Here is a 17756-nt window from a genome sequence, read left to right as displayed (position 1 = left end):
CCCCGCTCCGCCTCCCGCTCCGCCGCCGCGCCCGGCCGGCCCCGCGCCCCGCGCCCCGCGAAGGGCGCCCGGCGGAACTCGCAGAGCAGCCGGCCCGGGCCGGGCTCGGCCGCCTCCCGCGGGCCCCAGGCGGCGCAGAGCACCTTGGTGCCGCTGCCCAGCTCCACGTAGGCCGAGCCCTGCGCCTGGCTCAGCAGTCCGGCCCGCGCGAACAGCGGCCGCAGGGCGCAGGGGTCCCGCGGCGCCGCTCCCGCGCCTTCCCCGTCCTCTTCATCCTCGGCCGCGGTCGCTGCCCACAGCGCCGGCGGCTGCGACTCCTCCGGGCCGCGCAGGCGGCGGTGATCCAGCGGCATGTTCGGCGGGACACCGTGAGCGGGCGGGGACGGGGCGGGCCCAAGCGGGAGGCGGGCACAAGCTGTGACTGGCAGGGGGATCCCACCCCATCCCGTCCCGTCCCGTCCCATCCCGTCCTGCCAGCCCAGCACAGCCGGAGCGCAGAGCGCGGGGAAAAGGAGCCTTTATTGACCGGAAAACCGCGCAGGGGACAGACAGGGAGACAAAGGGGCCGGGGTTCCCCCCTCAGTCAGTTCTTCAGCTCCCCCAGCCGGAGCCTGGCAAAGTCCGTGGCCAGTTTCAGGGCTTCCTGCAGGCAGCCCACGTTCTTGCCTGTTGCCTGTGCAGAGATGTCCTTTCCACCACCTTTGCCGTCCATCAAGCCAGACACTTCCTGCACCCACTGGCTGGCCTTCAGGCCCTTATTTGCAGTCTCCTGGGCAGGAAAAGAAACCCAGCGGTCAGCACTGAGGGAAGAACAGCAATCTCCCCACTGAGGGAAGAACAGCAATCTCCCCACCCCATGCCTACCACGCCGTTAAGTCCTGACTCTTCCCCTTCCCTGTTTGCAGAGCACAACCCCTCTTCCCTCACTTCTGCAGCCTGACAATAAGCCCAAGCATGAGGGCTGTGGCTCTTGCCAAACTCCAATCAGTTCTGGCTGTGTAACGTTAGATAGTTTGTGCCTGGAGGCGGCAGCTCCTCCCCGGAGGCTCAGGAAGAGGCAGCCATGCAGCCTCAGCAGTACCTGGGGTACTTGACACAGGCAGGTGATCCTGCCAGCTTCGTTATCCACAGCAAAGAGCATAGCAGCGGTCTGGGGGGAGTTAGTCTTGAAAAGCTTCAGAGATTCATTCAGGGCCTGGAAGAGAACAAAATCCTTGCCTGACTGCCTCCCTGCGCTTGCCCCCAGCCCAGCTCCAGCCCCAACAGCACCCACAAAGACCTCAGAAATTGCACTAAACCAGCCAGCAGCACTGTGCAATGCTCCTCTTCCCAAACATGAGCCATCTTCACATTCCTGGCAGTGTAGAAGCCTTGGCAGGGGACATAAACCCTGCCTGTGTACCCCAAGGGAGGAAGGAGAAAATGCTTTTATTTCCCCAGCATGAGGTATCCAGGAACTGGCAGAATCAGCCCCAGAATGAACCTTTGCCTGAGTGTACTGGCTGGAGGAGAAAAGGCTCCTCCCAGCAGAAAGGAACAGCTGTTCCAAAGGGAATCAGGACTCAAAGGCAGCATGAAGAGGCTGCAAGTGTTATCAGACACAGCAGGCAGGGAAGAACCAGGGAGACTGCCACACATTCCATTATTCCCAAGGAGACCACCATCCCTCACTTGCACAGACAGCACAATGCAGCACAGAGCCCCAGGAGTGGGTCCTCTGGCAAGCAAAGCAGTGCTGCTCTGGGTGGATTGGGAACATGCAGCTCCCTGGGCTTCCAGCACTGCCATCCCATGGGATGCACCCTTCTGCCAGGGAAAACACTGCAACAGCACGCACTGGGAGCAGAAACATGGGCATCGTGATGCTGGTGGCCACAGAGAGTGAGCAGGATCAGCTCCAAGACTGCTGGAGAGGAAATTTAACAGGGTGTTAAGCCCAGAGCGGTCTAAGCCCAGGCACAACCAGCCCCCACTGCCTGGCACTGTGACACAGCACACACAACGGAGCGTTCATTCCAAAAGAAATTACTTGGAAAAAAACTTGTGTGTGGAGGAAGGAAGGAGCAGATTCAGCCCCGGCCAGGGAAGAACTTGAACCCAGCTGAGCAGACATAGCTGGGGGCAGCTCTCTGCCTGGTCCTGTCCACACACTCAGCCCAGGACACCACTCCCAGAGCTGATCTGCAGAGGCCACAAGCATCGTGACTTTCACAGCTCGGCAGAGCTGCTGTTCTCAGTCCTTTAAGTGCATTTCAGCATCATGACTGCTGCAGGATGAGTCTTACCTGGGACACAATGGGATTTCTGCTGGGCTCCCTATCCACCACCAGGTCTGGAAGCTCAGCAAGTGGTCAAGAACCCACCAGCTCTGCAAGCCCATGTGCTAGTCCAGGAGGTGGGACACAAGACAATACCCCAGTGGTCCCTCCCCCTTCTCATGGACAGCATGTGGCAAGAGGGACAGCTCTGTAGCACTGAACCGCCTCCCCAAGTGACAAGAGACCACCCAGCTGCTTCTCAGGCAGAAGGAAGGTTGTTGAGATCAGCCTTTCCCATACCTTTGCTGAGGCTCCATTTTCCATTTCCATGATGACCCACGGCTGGTTAGGGTGACTCTCGATAACTTGCTTGGTCTTCTCCAGCACCTGAGGACAACAGTGGTCAGCCACTAGACCACCCACACTGTATGGACACAAGAACCACCTGGGTAGAGCAGGGACAGAAGCCCCCAAGATGCCCAAACACACCCACAGCCCAGCCTGGAGCAGCCTTGCACTGTGAAGCAAGGAGGAATATATTCTGACAGGCAGGTATGTGGCCTGCAAGACAGCATGTCGTGCATGATTCCTCCTCCAGAAAACTCCAGTGGGATCCAGGAGGAAGCCTGCACCCAGGGGCACTGTTAGGCTGCCATGCTTCAACCCAGAGAACAGGTATGGAGCTAATTCTGTTTCAGGAGGCAGCAGAAGCTGGAGGGCTGAACAGTGTGAGGGGCATTCCCACACATCAATTCTCTTCCATCCTGGACACTAACAGAGCTCCCAGGGGAGCACCCCACAGCTCTCCCACACTGTCCTTTATTCCAGCCCAGGGCTCACTCTTTTCTGGATGTCAGCTTTGCTTGCTCGGTCCAGGTCATCCATGACTTTCTTCAGTGCTTTAACAGCCTCTCTCAGTTCATCTTTCTGCCACTGTGGGATAACAGCAGTGGCCAGTGTCTGCAAAAAGAGAAGCAGGTGGAGAAGGTTAAAGGTGCCAGTGACCATGGCAGGAGATGCAGCACCTCATGAACTCTGCCTCAAGTGGCAGAGCCCCATAAGCTCTACTCCTCTCCCAGTGCCAATGACCCCAGGCAGCAGGTGCTGGCTGCAGCACCCATGGGATGCAGGGCTGCTGGAAAGGAGCAAGAAGGTGAACTCATGCCTCATTAATACCACCCAGTGCTGGCAATCAAGGTCCCATTCACTCTGGGGAGGCAGAGCACTGCTACCATACTCACCTCACCGAGATCCGTGATCTCCTTCTGCACGTCCTTGTTGGGAGCTGTCTGGACCTTCACCTTGGCCTCCAGGGCTGACAGTAGTTTCCTGAGGCTGTCGACTTTCCTGAGGGCCTAGGAGAATACAGTCTGAGTTAAATCAAGCAGGAAGATTGAGCAGGCAAGGCTCTTGGTCACCCCAGAGTACGAAGAGGTGAGGAATGCTGGAATGCCCCAGAATGGAGCTTAGTAACTCTTGGGAAGCCACAGGGCCAAAGCAGACAGCACCTGACCAGAACCAGGGTGTGATGCTGGCACATGAGCCTTAGGTCTCTTTTCTTTGCCAGGATTGCCAAGATCCCCCCAAAAGAGAAGTCATCCCCCCCATGAAACCCCTTGTTCCCACTTCAGGGAGTGCCAGCCCGCATCCAAAGTCACTGCCTCCTGCAGCAGAGGACTGGGTTCGCAGACTTCACCACTCTCCTGCTGGCCTAGCCAGCTGCCAAGAGCTCTCTATCTGCAGCCATTCTGAAAAGCAACCTGAGCTGACCCTGGAGCCATCCCACACACCCACCCAGGTTTCTCTGCCATAACACCCACATCTGAGGCTTCCCCCTCTCTTCCCTGTTCTGACTGTAGTATAGCCAGGGCTTCCAGCACAGCCTTTGCCAACAGCAGCACCCTTTTCCGTGAGTCCTCAGAAGATATTGTGCAAATTTGAACAAAAGGAACTTGAGCACAGGGTTAATAGGTGGAATCTCACAGAGGATCTCTCCTGCCTACGCTTACCTTCCGAGCTTCAGCCCCGGTGACTGCAACTATCCTCCGAATGCCTTTAGCAATTGCTTCTTCTGAAACAATCACAAAGGGGCCAGCATGGCTGGAGTTCTGCAAGTGCCTTTGGAAAGAACCCAGACAGACCCACGAGAGGGAGTTAGAAATCCACCTCTCCTTTCAGCAACAATCAGCACAGAAATAAGACAACCATCCTGCCAGAGAAATGCAGCAATGTGGGGACAGGCACAAAAAACCACTTGTGCAAATGAGTGAGGAAAGGGTGGCAAGGGCTGTGCTCCCAGCACTGCCAGAGACCCTGAGAGAGGGCAGGGGCAATACAGACAGTTTCCTGCCTGCAAAAGGTAATTCTGAAGACTGATTAGCTCAGGACTGGGAATGCAAAGGCACATCATCACCACCACCTCCAGCTCTGCCCTGGCTCTGCCCACTGTATGCTCATGGCACTCCCAGGAGCTCAGGCTACACAGGAACTCCTTTTCAGCCACCCTACCACCTTCCCTGACCTCTCCAGGTACTCACGTCCCTCCGCAGAACTCAATAGAGGTGATGGAGCCCCCAGGGCCAGAGGGGTCAGCCAGCAGCTCCTCCACGGGAATGCCAATGGAAACCACACGGACGGGATCAGGGTAGGTCTCGTCAAAAACTGCCCGAAGTCCTTGGATAGCTTTGGCTGCTGCGAGAGGGCAGTCCTTGGCATACACAGTCTGCAGAGGACAGCAAAGAGAGGAGGGTAAGAGCCAGTCCTGTCAGCTGTGACTGACAGCCCACGTTCCCAGGAAATTTCTTCCTCTGATAAATCCTAGAAGTGAAATCTTGTGCCTCACACCTGAGCTGGGGTTTGTTGAGCTGCAAGAATCACAAAGCTATTGGCAGATGTCTCATCTTCAAAATTCCCAATACCACCTGCTCGGACTCCCTGTGTGCTACTGCACATGCAAATGGTTCCAAGCACAGATTCCAGGGTCATCCAGGGTCTGCTCTGACACTTGGCACCAGACAGAGCAACTCTCCTGCCATTGAGGACACATCACTGGGTGTCTGGGTGCACAGTGTAAATCCAGCCAGGCCTGCAAAACACTCTGCCAAACTTCCTGGCTCTTGTAGCTGGTGTGACACTACTGCAGGCATGGGAACACTCCAGCCCTAGAGAGGGCTTGAAACCAATGAACAGAACAATCCATATGGGGTTTTCCCACTCAAAACCCTCTCAACTGATGGCAATCTGTGCACAGTACTGCACCAGCAGCTCAGAATCCTCCTGCATGCCAAACTCCCAGCATCCCAGATCATCCAAAACCTGGACTCAATGTATACAACGTGTCAGCCATACCCACCTTTGATTCCTCAATCATCTGGTTGGCAATCCCTTCAACTGTCTTGATTTCCTGGGTGGACAGGGCTCCCTTGGCTGTGAAGTCGAAGCGCAGCCTGTCCGGTGCCACCAGGGAGCCCCTCTGGTCAGCCTCCCCCAGCACGGAGCGCAGGGCGAAGTTGAGGATGTGGGTGGCCGTGTGGTTGCTCATGACCGGCCTCCGCCTGGCCTGAGGGAGGAAGCCACTGTCAGATGGGGTCCCATACCCCAGAGCCACGACCACCTCCAGCAGCTGAAGGGGAGGTTAATGCCCTGATCCAACAGAATCCCAAACTAGCCCAGGAAACAACTGATCACGCTGCCTTGGAGCTTCAGCTACAGGAGCACGTGTTCTCCACCAATCTGTGCATGGCTATGTCCTGGCAGTCCCCTTGTTGGGCCTGTGTGGAGTGAGGCCAAGGACAGACTAGGACACACACACTAATCTCTGTTCCTCAGCAGGGAAAAGCACTCCAAGATGGAAGCCTTCCCTCTTCATCTAAAGGTACTGCCTCTATAGGGAAGGGAAATGCATCAAGGCTGACTGTGCTCAATCCAGCACTCACTCAGCAAGCTGAGCCCACAGGAGCAATGTCTGGAGTGGGGCAGGCAGCCCAGGCTCTCTGCTGTTGTCCCCATGCACCACACATGTTCTCCTTGCAAGTCATGACCCAAAATGTGTTTCTGCCTGTGATCAGCAAACCCAGCAAGTGTGGCTCTGAGCCAGCTGGGCCTTAGCTGCCTTGTGGTAGGAGAAAGCCAGGTGCCAAGCAGGAGAGACTTGGAGTCAGCCAGACACTGCTTGATCATGTGCTGCAGGGAGAGCAGGACCCAAACATAAGGCCCCCAAAGTGGAACCAATGAAAAGAAACAAGACAAAATCCAGAGAAAACAGACAAAGCCCATGTGTTATACCATGTCTTAACTCACCTCATCAATAGTCAGGTGGACCTGATCTCCTACTTTCAAACTCCCATAGAGAGTTCCTATGTGGAGCACGTAACCTCCTCGGACCTGCACATTCTTCACAGTGAATTCTGTTTTCTGTACAAAGAAGAAAACGCCCCATGTGAGCAGGGTGAGAGGCCAAGGGGAGAAATCATCCAGCCAGAGGTCTGAGCTGCAACTGGAAAGGTCCCAGCTGAGAGCCAGAGTGGTATGTGTGCTGGAGAAAGCTGAGTGTCCCCAGGCACAGCACGCAGCAAAGTGGAGAAGTGAATGAAGGTGGGGCACAGTTATGGGGCACAAAAAGAGCTCCCCATCACAGCTCGAGAGCACTGCCCTTGGGCTTGGCAATCCCAGCACCACCACCACAGGCATCCACATTCTGGTGACAGCAGCACAGAGTTGAATTCCTTAAGAAGCAAGGGAACAAAACTCCAGCCCATCCATGCCCTGCTGCACCCCCAGAAAGGAACCCTGTGCAATGCCTGACACCTAACATGGATGGAAAATTGCTGGAGCTTGTTTGGCCCCTTCTCCCCCTCTGCCCAGGCCCCGGGTCAGACAGAGTCTAGCAAAAGGCTCTCAGGCCCACTCACATCCTCCCTGCTGTCGTCATCCTTGACCATGTAGCCCTGGTCATAGATCTGCCCACCCTGCTCGGCGTAGAAGCAGGTCTGGTCCAGCACTATCCCACATTCCTGGCCAGTGGATACCTCCTCCACAAACTTCTTCTCCCTGCGGATGGCCTTCACCGTGGCCACAAGGCTCCCGAAATCTGCCACCAGGATGACAGGCAGTGTCAGTAAAACAGGAAAACCTTATAGACACCACATGGGAGCAGAATGTGATAGCAACACCTCCCAGTTATTGCAGGAGCTCATGGCAGCTACCACATTTGCAGGGGATAAGGAGAGAGGAGCAAGGCAACAGTTAGCTGGGAATTTAATTCAGTGCCCTCCAAGGCAGGGACTGTCATTGCCTTCCACACCTATGCAGCAAAAGTCAGCACAAACATGGCTGTGAGCCTGCAGCCTCCTGAATTTCCATCAAATCAAAAAACTAGCAGGAACAGCCAGAGCAAGCAAGCCAAAGACCCTCCAACAGGCCAAGCAGAACTGCAGTCTCCTGCAGCACTGGCAAAGGAGCAGTGGAGAAACACCAACATAACACTGTGGAGACACAAAGCTGCAGGGAACAGGAATTCCCTTAACATGGCAACAGCAGTACAGTAGCCCCTGAACAGTCTGTCCTCTTTCTCTGCTCCATTAGTAACAAGCAGGCTATTCACCTGCACAGCCTTCCACTCCCAACTCCATGTCCCAGGAAAGGGGAGCCCAGAGGTACATGCCAGGGAAGGTTTAGTAGCAGTACATGATTGTGAGAAGGTTTTCTCATACCATAGGTACCACTCGGATCTGAAGCATAGTTGTATTTTGGTGAGTCATCTGTCACCTCCAGCCCTCGGGCTCTCAGCTCTTCAATGGCATAGATGTCCAGCATGAGGAGATCCTCCCCTCCAGCACCCTTGCCCTGGGATTTGAGCTGCCAATGAGCAAGATTTGAGAAATGAACTGTCAAATACCAAGGTTTAAGAAACACCAATGCATGCCAGCCTAGTTGCACATGTCACTCACATCCCTCAGCACTCCCTGACTGAGAGCTCTGCCCTGGGAAGCTGTGTGCCAGCATCTGGAGGGCACCCATTTCTCTGGCTTCAGAGCAGCCAGTTCCAGCATGCAGACCAAGTGGGCCTGAGCCCAGTAAGGACAAGCAAGTACCCAGCTGGTCAACACCACTCCCTACTGCTGCAGCAAACATGATGGGAGAGGCACCCAAGGTGCAGGCTTGCCTAGATACTGATCCTTGGACAGGGAGTTAACTTCCCTAACCAGAACAGGACAGCAGAGGTGCTCCCAGCACTCCACTATCTCTGTCTGAAGGCTGAGCTCAAGGTTCCAGGCTTTGCTAGCGAGCAAAACCAACCCCAGCTGTACAGAAAAGACACGTCCCACAGCAACTGCAGTTGTCCTGGATTTTCCCATGGGACAAACCATGGGGCATAGGGGGTGTGAGCAGACTCGGTGAGAAAGAAGCAACTTACGACTGCAAACTGCAAGGAAGGGAATTCTCCCTGCGCACCCATAAACCAGCTTCCCCTGGAGCTGTTACCTACCTGAGCATTTTTACGCTCTTCTTCAAAGCCCTCCATGTCTACAACAAGGCCCTTCTCCTCTGCAATCAGCCCAGTGAGATCCGCAGGGAAACCGTAGGTGTCATACAGCAACCAGGCAGTGTCACCTGCAGAGAAAGTGCAAAGCAGTCACCTCTCACGTTCCATGAGACACTGCTCCCTTCCCTCCTCTCCCACTGGCTCTGAGCTACAGCAGGACAGTGAACAGGCCTGGAGAATGTAAACATCCAAAAGGTTCCTCCCTGCCAGCACAGAGATCTGTGTCTGGGCAGCTTAGAAAACTGAGCAAGTGAACACAAGCCAGAGGAGAGACAGGTGGTTCGGCTCTAAGAGATGTCTTCTGACTCCGACTTTGTCCCCCCACCACCTTCCACACCTCTAATTTCCCCGCCCAGCTGAGCCCTGATGTGATCTTAGATAATAAATGCCTTTTGCTGCATCCAGACAGAAGTCACAGCCTTACCAGGAATGATTTTACTGTCCCCAAGGCTCTGGATCTTCCTGTCCAGGATGCGACGGCCTCTGCTCAGTGTTTTCAGGAACTGATCCTCCTCTTCATTGATAATGTCCTTTACCATATCTGGGTCCTTCTTCAGCTCAGGAAAGGCATCTCCCTGCAGACCGAAGAGGATGAGCCCTTCAGCACGGAGACGTGCACATCTCAGCAGAGGAAGTCCTCAGCAGATACAGTGGAGTAGGAGAACTTACCAGTGACTGCACCACCACATCAACCAGAGTAGCAAAGAAACCCTTGGGGGCATTGAGCTTCTCATGGGAGTAGCGCACGGCCCGTCGGAGAATCCGCCTCAGCACATACCTAGGGAATAGCAGAGCGCCCCGTGCAAACATTACACATCTGAGTTGTTCTCAGGGGCTCCATCAATACCACCTACCAGCAGCTCCTCCCAGGACCAAGAGCACAGGGTTTTCTCCCCACGTTTTCCCTCGAGCGGCTGCTCACAGCAGCAGTAAGGCACAGGTGAGGTGCCAGTCCCCAGCTCCATGACCAACATTCACTGTGTGCTTACTGAGCCCAGTGGCACCTGCAGCACAGCCTCTCCCAGCCCAAAATTCCTTGCTTTTTCAATAGCAGCACTGCTCCAAGCAGGGCTTTGTGCCTGTCTGCCCACAATGATCCTATCCGGGGGCTGGCACAGCAGCAATGGTGCTCACAAGAACCTTCAGACTTGTACATCATGGCCTTTTGGGTGAACCTTACTACAGCGATTCAAGCGTCAAATATTCCGAGCAAACACTCTGCTACCCACTGGGATCAAAGAGATCCCAGACACAGAGGAGATCCCAGAGCCCTGATGGAAGCCATGCTGAACAGGATGCGAGCGGTGACAATGCAGCAGCTCCTTCTTACCCTCTGCCAGTGTTGTCAGGCCTGCCCCCGTCCGAGAGGGCCAGGGTGATGGTCCGTGCATGGTCGGCCAGCACACGGTAGGCCATGTCTATTCCATCAGCATCCTCGGCCCCGACCTGCCCCAGGTACGGCCTGGCACCGGTGCCCTGTGCAGAGGAGAAGGCAGTGGGTAGAGGGGACAATTATTGACAGTGGCACCGTGGCAGAATTACAGGGAAGGGCCTCAGAAGCCAAGCCCACCACCCACAGCCACAGAGAACATTCCTCTTGGAAAGAGGAGACTCAGTGAACCCAGGGGAGGCATAGAGCTGTGGGCTCTGCATGGTGCCATGGCCCACATTTCAATGGCCAAAAGCTCTCCAGACCAGAGGGAAGAAAATCCAATTTATCCCATCATTAAGAACCCACGAGAGAGGGAGAGGGAAAGAGTACAGGGAAATCATCTGTTTTGCACATTGGCTCAAGGACTCCAACCTGGCATAACCTGCCCAGCCAAGAAACCTTTCAAATTCTGTCACACAGGAGATGGTCCCAGCTTTCCTCTTTTAGGATGTTTTTATCCATACCCTAGGGAAAGATACTGCTGTAACCATGCAGTGCTCGCACATGGTGCAAACCTCCCCCCACGGGCACAGTCCCTCCAGCTGGGCTCCCAGCACATGGCTGGAAGGCAGACAAGGACACAGGGGCTGTGTCACCAGTGGACTTAGCACTGAAGAAGGGCAGCTCTCCAGTTCCAACTCTGGAGCTCAGCACCTCATTCCTTAGAGGTAGCAGGAGCTTAGGCTCTTCTCCCTGCTTTTTATCCAGCATGATGTACAGCCAGGAAGATCTGCCCCCTCCATGGAGGAAAAAAAAAGGCTCGGACTTGCACACAGAACTCCCAGCATGGGTAATGTGATCCCCACCCGAGACAATGCCGCAGCAGCACACAGGTTCTGCAAGTGGCTGTTGTGGTTTATATGGCAAAGGCCTCCTGTCTAAGGGAATTTTCTACCGATCAGCATGTTCCAGGTGTGAGACTGAAGGACAAATTGATTCTGGGTATCTCTCTACCATATGGCAAAAAAATAGCACTTGGCCATGAGGGACTGCGGAGCCTCTCCCACTGGGAGAGGACCAAGGAGTGTTCATCAGGACAGTCCACAGAAGCTGGGTAAGCTGCACCACTCTCTGTCCTGTTTTCCTCTGGAAACATGTCCCAGGGCAGCAATCACTGTGCCAGCCTGGGTCCTACCCTCAGCAAAGTGCAAACGTGTGAGGCTCACAGCAGCTGGGAAAGCAGAGACCACCCTGTCCAACCAGCCCCACGCATCTCCCCAGGGATTCAGGGAATGGATACAGCTGGGTAAGGCTCCAGTTCATACCTTTTGGATGGCTTCAAAGTAAGGAAGGAAAAGGTCAGTGTCATAGTTGGACATCTTGTTCTGCAGCACAGAGACCAGCCTCTCCAGGCCCATCCCAGTATCAATACTTTTCTTAGGAAGGGGCTTCAGTGTCCCATCAGCTTCCCTGCCAAAGAAAGGTGAGATGTTATGGATGGAGGCTCTGCAAGGGGAACCCCATCTCTCCCTCAATCTCCATGAGATTTAGTTCCATCAGATTTGTGACACAGGCCCATACACAAGCCACACAAAGGACAACTTTGATAAAATACAGTTAACAAGACCCTCAGCAACAACTTAGACCCAAAGCAGACAACAACTTATTCCATACTGAACTCCCGGCAAATAGAGAAAATACTCTCAGTTTGTCCCAAAAGCAGCATGACCAACCCCTTCTGTACTGGTGGGTAAGGGGACAGAGCATCACAAAGTGTTTGGCTGCTAGGAATGGCGAGTAAGCCACAGGCAGTTAAAAGAGAATGCAGCCTAAGCAGCCTCCCAAACTGAGCTGGAGCAACCTGGCTCACCTGGAAGCTGGAAGCAGGTCTGGCTCACCTATTGAACTGTATGAACACCAGGTTCCAGATCTCCAGGACGTTGGGGTCATCCTGATTGACCAGGTGTGAAGCATCTCTGTCCCCAATTCGGTCATAGTGGATCTCGCTGCAAGGACCACAGGGGCCGGTGTCTCCCATTTCCCAGAAATTATCCTTCATATTGCCAGGCAGAATCCTGCCTTCAGCCAGCCTGTAAGAAGAAATTTACTGAACAACAGAGACTAACTAAAAGAATTCCCCAACCTAAAGGCTATGCCAGAGAACCCACAGCTCACTAATTCCCTAGATGTGCTGATGAATTCTTAAGAGACCAACCAAGAGCCTAACACTCAGGATCCCTGCTGAGGGGATTAGGTGAACACTAGCGCCTGGCACACATCCCAGCTGGAGACAAAGACTTATGCAACACCTCAGTAAAGCCACCAGCAAGAAAACACTGATGGGATGAAGAACCTCTTCTATGAGAAAAGACTGAGAGAATTTGGATTGTTCAGCCTGGAGAAGAGAAGGCTCTGGAATCACCTTGTTGTGGCCTTTCAGTACCTAAAGGGGCCTACAAGAAATCTGGAGAGGAACTGTTTAGAAGGGCATGGAGTGATAGGAAAAGGGCTTTAAATTAACAGAGGGCAGATGCTTATTATATATTATGAATCAATTCTTCCCTGTGAGCGTGGTGAGGCACTGGAATAGGCTGCCCAGGGAAGCTGTGTCTGCCCCATTCCTGGAAGTATTCAAGGCCAGGTTAGACAGGGCTTGGAACAAGATGAGCTGTAAGGTCCCTTCCAACCCAAACCATTCCACAGTTCTATGACTCCATGATCTTCTCAAGTGCTGTCAGTGGCAGCACACTGGGCAGAACATCCCATCCATCTGACCAAGCAGGATCCTTAAGCTTACACAAGAGATTTGGAAACCAGAGCTCTCAGTATCTTCTACCTAATATCAGTACTTCCCTTTGGTTTGGAAGTTCCACCACCCTGCAAATGTTATTTGTGACACTTCAATTTTGTTAAAAGTCTCCTGTTATATGTGTTCTGCCACATAACACAGGCCATCATAGAGTCATAGAAACATTTAGGTTGGAAAAGACCTTTCAGATCATCAAGTCCAACCATTACTCCAATACTGCCAAACTCACCACTAAACCATGCCACAAAGTGCCACTGCTACACAGCTTTAAAATCCCTCCAGAAATGGTGACTTCACCACTGCTCTGAGCAGCCTGTTCTGTTCTGCTTCTGTGAAGATTTTTTTCCTAATATCCAACCCAAATAAATTACTATCGCTAATCAAAACATGCACCTTCCTCAGTGAAAGGCCTTACCCCAAATCCAACCAGATCTGCTTGCACTCCAGGTCTGGTTGCAGTCCTGCAGCCTCATTTCCACCAAAGTAAGTGACGTAGAGTCTTTCAGCAGGGATGCCAAACTCCTTGGTGAGAAGTTCCAGTGCCAGTTTACAAGCAAGTTCCTGCAGAAGGAAACATAAGGTCAGCAAGTGAATGCAAAGACAGCTCCTCTTCAACATGCAAAACTGGCTACTGTAGGTATCAGCAGCCAAAAACTTTCTGACTTTTGACATAAGAAAGAGGTAGATTGATACATGCAGTGAAGAGGGCACAAGAAACATCTCACATGACTGTCTTCATGCAGCCAAGTTAACTCCTAGCATGTTCACTGCCTCCAAAAAGCCTTTTAATTCTGACTTTGAATACTACACTAGCAAGAAGCTTGGGAAAGGAAATCATTATTGTATGATCGCTCCTGTTTGAAGGTCAGTCATAGCTGCATAGCACATTTAAGTCCCCACATCTCCAGGACAGCCACTAAAACCTCTACTTGAAGACTCCAAACTAGCAGAGTTAATTTAATCAGTTTTGTAACCTTAAGTAATTAATCTCAAATCATTCTGCAGGGTTGGGGCAGCTTCCAAGCTCATATATTCCAAAGCAGCTACATGCACCTTTGTGCCAACATATTCTCTTTCCTCTTGGCAACCACTCTGCTGAGTTTACAGAGATGGATAAATCTGCGCAAGAGATTCAGAGCTGCACCCGGACTGTTTTACCTTGAAATAATCCCCAAAGGACCAGGATCCCAACATCTCAAAGAAGGTGTGGTGGTACACATCTTTCCCCACATCATCCAGGTCGTTGTGCTTGCCCCCTGCTCGGATGCACTTCTGAGTGTTGGTGGCTCTGCTCAGTTTAGCGAGCGGGTGTGAGGGGTCGATGGTATTGAGGAAGATGGGTTTGAACTGAGAGAAGAGAAAAAAGGGCAATTGGGAAACGGACTCAGAACCTGCTTTCAAATGTTGCAAGCAACAGCAAGGCAGTAAGTGTCATCTATGTCATGATATCACTAGTCTGGACATACCCAAAACACCTTTCAGAAACAAATCTGCTGCTGCTGTCCATGCCTAGAACTCAGCACTCACACACAGAAAGTGTTCCTAGAGCCCACCAAAGCCCAGGGCTTCCAAAGGGACTGAAAGCTGTCAGATTCCCAGCTGCCAAAAAATAAAAAGTGGCTGCTGATCTGCAGCAGAGCCCTTGCAGCAGACCAGTCTCATCTGCTCTTCAAACACACCATTAGTCATTTCTGCCAGGATTGCTGTGGTACCAGGGGTCAAGGAAGGGAGACTGGCAGAGCTCCCACCACAGGAACCTCTTCCAGTGCTCTTGCCCATTTTGTGAGAGCACAGAGGACTCCAGTGGACACACCAACCATCTCTCTGTGACCAGAAGGAAGATGGAGAAAACAATAATTTTCCCAACAGCTCTGCAAACAGTGTCACAGGTTCCAACAGGATATGTTCCTAGGACCGCAGTGCCAGGGTGGGAATCCTACCTGATTCATACCAGCATTGGCAAAGAGCAGTGTGGGGTCATCCAGGGGGATTGTAGAAGATGAGTGCACATAGGTGTGCTTGTTTTCCTTGAAGAAGTCAATGAACCGTTGCCGGATCTGGCTGGCGGTGAGCGAGGTCTCCATCTGGAAGGTGGAAGTTGCCACTGTCTAAAGCAAGTGGCAGGAAAGCAGCAAAACCTCGGTGTAGTCTGAACAAACAACAACAAACAACGCTCTGATGTGCTGTCAGTTCAAGGTGAACATCAGGATCGCCATCTCCAACTCCTGAAAGGGTGTCCCTACATTGTTAAATACTCACTGACACCTCAGTTCAACCATCGGTCTGCCCCAAATAGTGGTGGCCCAACCCAAAATTTCCTGTCCCCCAACCTCCCTGACTTCAGGGGCTCTACATCAAGTTACTTTTTCTTTGAAAACACATGGTTTTAAAATAACAAATTCACATGGATTCAGTGGGTTGTGCTGGTCTTGCTGGTGACAAAGGAACTGCCAAGTCATCAAAGCATTCAAGGTGATTAAATGCAGAGAGTGAGGAGACATCATTATGGCCTTCCAGTATTTAAGGGGGCTTATAAAAACAAGGGAGAGCAACTTTTTACATAGGCAAATAATGATACAACAAGGCAGAACAGTTTTAAACTGGAAAAGGAGAGATTTAGGTTAGATATTAGGAAGAAATTCTTCCCTGTGAAGCTGGGGAGGCCCTGGCACAGGCTGCCAAGACAAGCTGTGGCTTCCCCATCCCTGGAAGTGCTCAAGGCCAGGTTGGATGGTCCTTGGAGCAGCATGGTCTAGTGGAAGGTGTCCTATGGCAAGGGTGTTAGAACCAGATGGGCTTTAAGGTCTCTTCCAATTCGAACCATTTTATAATTCAATGACTAAATCATAGAACAGCCAAGTTTGGAAATGACCCCAAATATCACCTTGTCCACCCACCCTGCTCAAAGCAGAGCCAGCTCCAGGGATGCCTGGAAGCCTTCCTTGAGGGGACCCACATCCCCTTCCTTGAGGAGACGAACATCAGAGGCAGGCTGACAGCCCGGAGGGCACCACCGCCCGTGTCCTACGGGTACACAGGGCTGTCCCTGACAGCGGAGCGCAATGCGCATCCACGGAGGGGGGCGAGATCCCAGCAGCCTGCTGCGGCACGGAGAGAGGCGAATTCCCCGTAGGAGCAAAGCCTGGGAGTATTCACAGCACAGAATCAATGAGGTTGGAAAAGTCCTCTGAGATCATCGAGTCCAACCTCGATGCTGGAGGAGGGAAGGACCCGAAGTGGGAAGAACCAGGCATAGCGGCGGCCCCAGGGCCTATGAGAGCCTCTGCCCCGACACACCCGCTCTCCACTGCCCGAGAAGGGGTGAGGGCACAGCGGCGTCCGGCAGCGCCGCCGGCCGCCCGGCATCCCCCCGCGGGCCCACATGGGGCGCGACCAGCGCACCACCACCGTCACCCTCCAACCCCGCCTTCTCCGTGCCCCTCTCCCCTGTGGCCGCGGGTCCCAGCCGGGCCATGACAGCCAAACCCAGCGGCCAGACCCTCCCAGGCCCCTCCGGCCGTACCTGCGCGGCCGCCGCCGCCCCTCGCTCTGCTCCTCCGGCCGCGCCGCAACGCCCACTCCGCTCCGCCCCTCCGGCGGCCGCCACCCGCCATTGGTTGAGGGCGCTGTCGCTCTTCCGTCAGCCCCGCCTCTCCCCGGGGCGCCCCGCCCCCGGCTGATGCAATGGCGGGACACGGCGGGCACGTGACGCGGGCGGGCTGAGGCCTCACTGGGCGCCGCCATTTTAGGGGTGCCCGCCCTGCAGGCGCAGGGATGTTGTCCCAAAAAATCGGATTCGTTCCCCTGGTGTGCAACGAGCCGATAATGACACACTCGAGTGAGACATAGTTTATTTCAGAACTCCCCAGCCTGGGTGCTTAGTGGTATTCCACAAATTCAGCGCACCCCACCGGACTTTCCATGCTGTTATGTCACAGCAATTCAGAGTTAGTAACTTCCCAAGCACAGCCCTTCTGTTAGAATTGATGGGTACTTTCCATACAAATCATGTAACCCCAGCTAATTTCTACTCATGCTCAGGGGAAGGGTCTTCACCTGGGCAGGGTCTTTTTGTTCTGTAGATGTGATTTTTAGTGTTACAATGAAGATAGTTTAGCTCTAAGATACATGGACCAGGAGTTAATTTTGCCAAGTTAGCAATGTCATCCCTGAATCTTGTTAGTTCCAGAGTGTCCTTGAGTGAGGGATGCTGGCTGCTGCCTCTTCCAGTGATTAGGTCTCCTTTCCTGCTGATTAGGCTTGAAAGTATACAAAGGTCTTACATCAAAGAACAGCCTGACTTAAGATAATACTGACTGACACATTCTCCATTTTGCAACAATGATGCTGCCTGCTCCCACGGAGGGAGCAGGGAGCTGTGGGGCTCAGGCAGGAAGGGGCTGTGGCGGAGCAGGAGCTGGCTGGGGTGTTCTGGGCTCTGGGTGCTGGAATGGTGAACAAAGCCCTGCTGGGGGATGTAATGGCTACAGGGTCTTTGCAGGAGTCTGCAAAGGGGTCAAGGTCAAGGCTATGAGATGCAGGAGGGGTCACTGCATGGCTCTGGTCATGGAGCTTGCAGAGAGGGCCTTGTGGACCCAGGCCAAGGGGTACAGCATGTACGCAGGGGAGGCGCCACGCTGACAAAAAACAAATCACTCTGAGCACAGTCGAGCATTGAAACAGGGCCTGGGAAGTCTGCGGGGTCCCTGGAGGGTTTTGAGGTCAGGTTCAAACCCTCGGCAAGCTGCTCCGAAGTCATTGCTGACCCTGCTC

General features: G+C 53.4%; 2 protein-coding genes across 2 annotated transcripts in view; both read right to left on the bottom strand.

Moving 5' to 3' along the window:
• EXOSC6 (exosome component 6) overlaps positions 1-409 on the bottom strand; it is a 1985-nt gene extending 1576 nt beyond the window's left edge. Inside the window, exon 1 of the mRNA XM_042027744.1 lies at positions 12-409. Within this exon, the coding sequence (XP_041883678.1) occupies positions 12-353 (342 nt within the window). The 5' untranslated portion in view covers positions 354-409. The remainder of the gene's footprint in view (positions 1-11) is intronic.
• A 91-nt stretch (positions 410-500) lies between these two features.
• On the bottom strand, positions 501-16572 carry AARS1 (alanyl-tRNA synthetase 1). The gene is made up of 21 exons (XM_042027296.1): positions 16507-16572; positions 14924-15132; positions 14142-14330; positions 13399-13544; positions 12073-12264; positions 11500-11644; positions 10133-10278; positions 9472-9580; positions 9227-9377; positions 8746-8870; positions 7970-8114; positions 7169-7347; positions 6558-6671; positions 5611-5817; positions 4796-4980; positions 4268-4376; positions 3500-3613; positions 3099-3218; positions 2559-2645; positions 1082-1195; positions 501-769 (listed from the first exon to the last, which is right to left on the bottom strand). Exons 2-21 carry the CDS (start codon positions 15065-15067, stop codon positions 584-586), a joined length of 2907 nt encoding a protein of 968 aa, XP_041883230.1. The 5' UTR covers positions 15068-15132; positions 16507-16572; the 3' UTR covers positions 501-583.
• Between the last annotated feature and the right edge of the window lie 1184 nt (positions 16573-17756).

This window comes from Corvus kubaryi, unplaced genomic scaffold, assembly GCF_017639235.1.
Source record: "Corvus kubaryi isolate FWS band 111438036 unplaced genomic scaffold, C.kubaryi_AGA036_p1.0 37300, whole genome shotgun sequence".
Lineage (NCBI taxonomy): Eukaryota > Metazoa > Chordata > Aves > Passeriformes > Corvidae > Corvus > Corvus kubaryi.
This window is presented reverse-complemented; position numbering and strand designations above follow the sequence as displayed.